We start from the raw sequence: 2500 nt of genomic DNA, 5'->3' as shown, positions 1-2500 counted from the left end.
TTTGACTTTGTATCTCTCTCATTAGATTTTGCTATTTGGAAATACGAATTAGCAATTGCAAAGACTCTGTAGTGTTTTGTCATCAAAATCTTGTTTAGTGTTTTGTTTGTCCACAGATTTCTGTATATCCTCTCTCATTTCGTGTAGCTCTCTTAGTTTCTTGAATAGGCTGTGGATAAAATATCGAGAAATAATGTCGTGAATTTGTTAACAGTTTGCAATAAAGACACGTTTCTTTTTGAATTTTATTTGAAGATAAGTGTATTAGTAATGACGAAAACGACGATGATGGTGCTGATATTGATGATGATGATAATGATGATGATGGTGATGATGATTATGATGTTGATGACGATGATGGTGGCGATGATAATGGTGGTGTTGGCGGTGATGATGATGATGATGATGATGATGATGATGATGATGATGATGATGATGATGATGATCGTCATAATCGTGGCCAAAGAACCATTGAAAAGCGCTTTGAGTACAATTTAGTGGATGTTAAACTATATTTAAAAAAAAAACACATAAAAAACCCTAACATCCAAAATGTAATGTTGTCCATAAATAATACGCTAGAATACTGTCTAAAAAAAAAACAAAAACAAAAACAAACAACAACAAACAAACAAGCAAACAAACAAACAAACAAACAAAAAAAAAACAATTTGGCGAAATAACGTCCTTCAAATACCGATCGATTAAAATGACCCTAATTTTGGCAAAAAAAAAAACTCTCAAACCCGGGACTGCGCGATAATTATAATACAAAATACAATAATGTAAACTTACAAAAATAGTCCGATATTGAGGACACACACACCAGCCATTACAAAGAAAACAGATCCTCTGTAAAAATCCAACGTGTGCATATAGACAGTGCTGTAGAGTGTGAAGGAAAGAATACCACAGGCCGCATCAACCACAGACAAACTGGCAAAGAGGGCGCCTTTGAAAGGGTGGAAGGGGGGGGGGGGGGGGGGGGAGGTGAATAAAATTGTGCTTGTTACGACATATGTATTAATTGAAAACTAAATTTTAATTTTAAAATTTCAGGAACAGAACTAATGCTGGCTAAGGGGGGTAATTAAAAATGGTTTGTTGTGTCAAAGACAATATGCAGAGTTCCGTACCTTGGATATTTAATTAAATTATTTTATTATTTGTCTATTTCATTTTTGATTACTTGATTCTTATGGCCGAGGTGTACTCATTTGTAGGTCTGTTAACCTACATTATAATAGACTCATTGTTGTAATGCAAGTCCTCTCAAACCTACGCGAAAGATTATCCATTACAACAATGTTAAATGAAGCCCATGATTGTGTTCAGCTATCCGAGCTGCAAATATGTATACCTAGTTTAATAGACCATCTCTTCATAACAGCATTATTTTGAGTTGAACTAGAAGCTGAAAATTGAATTCACAGCCAAAAAATATGAGACTTGGGTTAAGTTTATTTGTGTTATTGAGGAGAAATTGAATAATATATATTATATATGCTCCATTTATTCATTTATTTATCATTAAAATCCACTGTGTTGCTTGTAAACAGTGGTGTACAATGTGAAAGAAAGAATGCCACAGTTTGCATCAACTCCAGGCTAGCAAAAGAGGGCGCCTTGTTAAGGAGTTGGCTTTGAAGAAATTATGCTATTAATTGAGGTATATTAAAATTAAATGATTCACAAGAACAGAACAAATCTTGACTAAGGGAGGTAACTAAATTTGGTCTGTTGGGTCAATGGATGTATTAGTAGTTCCGTACCTTACATAATCTTTAAAGATGTTGCCCCCCCCCCCCCCCGCCCCCTATTTATTATATTTCCTTTTGCAAATGAATTCAATAGTCTGATGTCCCGTCACCCAGCAACGGCGACCATCGTGGTTTTAAACAAAGATAATCGGTACTTTTTATTTTTCATGCTGGCTAGAACTTTTCATATGTCTTATGATCAGAATGTGTAAAAGTCAAAACATGATCATTTATAATATTGTTTTTTCCCCCCTCTGGATACGCTTTTATGCTCGTCGGAGAAATATTTCATAAGGGCGTCCGCCATTGTTCCGATAGTTTAGAGCCAGTTACTAAGTTACCATGCGTCATTACGAGGGAAGTGACGTTACGACTGTTGAAGCGTATTATCCTGATTCTCCTCTTCCTCCATCACCTCCTCGCCACCCCCCCCCCCTCCTTTTCCTCCTTCCCATCATCATCATCTTCTTCCAACTCCTTCAACTCCTCCTCCTTATGGTCCTCAACCACTTTCTCCCACTACCACCACCATCACCACCACCACAATCAAACTAATAAACCACGCACTTGAAATAGACACACACATATATACAACACACAAACACACACGAACACACACACACATACACACACACACACACACACACACACATATATATATATATATATTATACACAGAGACACACATACCTTGTTCAGTAGGTCCTGCCATTTTTGACAAGAGGGCCCTGGTAATCGGG

General features: G+C 36.6%; 1 protein-coding gene across 1 annotated transcript in view; it reads right to left on the bottom strand.

The window, feature by feature from the left end:
• Nucleotides 1-2500, bottom strand: part of LOC144963776 (lysosomal proton-coupled steroid conjugate and bile acid symporter SLC46A3-like) — a 5949-nt gene that overhangs the window by 81 nt on the left and 3368 nt on the right. Inside the window, exons 3-5 of the mRNA XM_078897716.1 lie at nt 2451-2500; nt 796-952; nt 1-169 (exon numbers count right to left, since the gene is read on the bottom strand). The exon at nt 1-169 is cut by the window's left edge and continues 81 nt beyond it; the exon at nt 2451-2500 is cut by the window's right edge and continues 34 nt beyond it. Of these exons, the coding sequence (XP_078753842.1) occupies nt 49-169; nt 796-952; nt 2451-2500 (328 nt within the window). The 3' untranslated portion in view covers nt 1-48. The remainder of the gene's footprint in view (nt 170-795; nt 953-2450) is intronic.

Source organism: Berghia stephanieae, chromosome 2, assembly GCF_034508935.2.
Source record: "Berghia stephanieae isolate SIO BIC M18660-M18661 chromosome 2, UCSD_Bste_1.3, whole genome shotgun sequence".
Lineage (NCBI taxonomy): Eukaryota > Metazoa > Mollusca > Gastropoda > Nudibranchia > Aeolidiidae > Berghia > Berghia stephanieae.
This window is presented reverse-complemented; position numbering and strand designations above follow the sequence as displayed.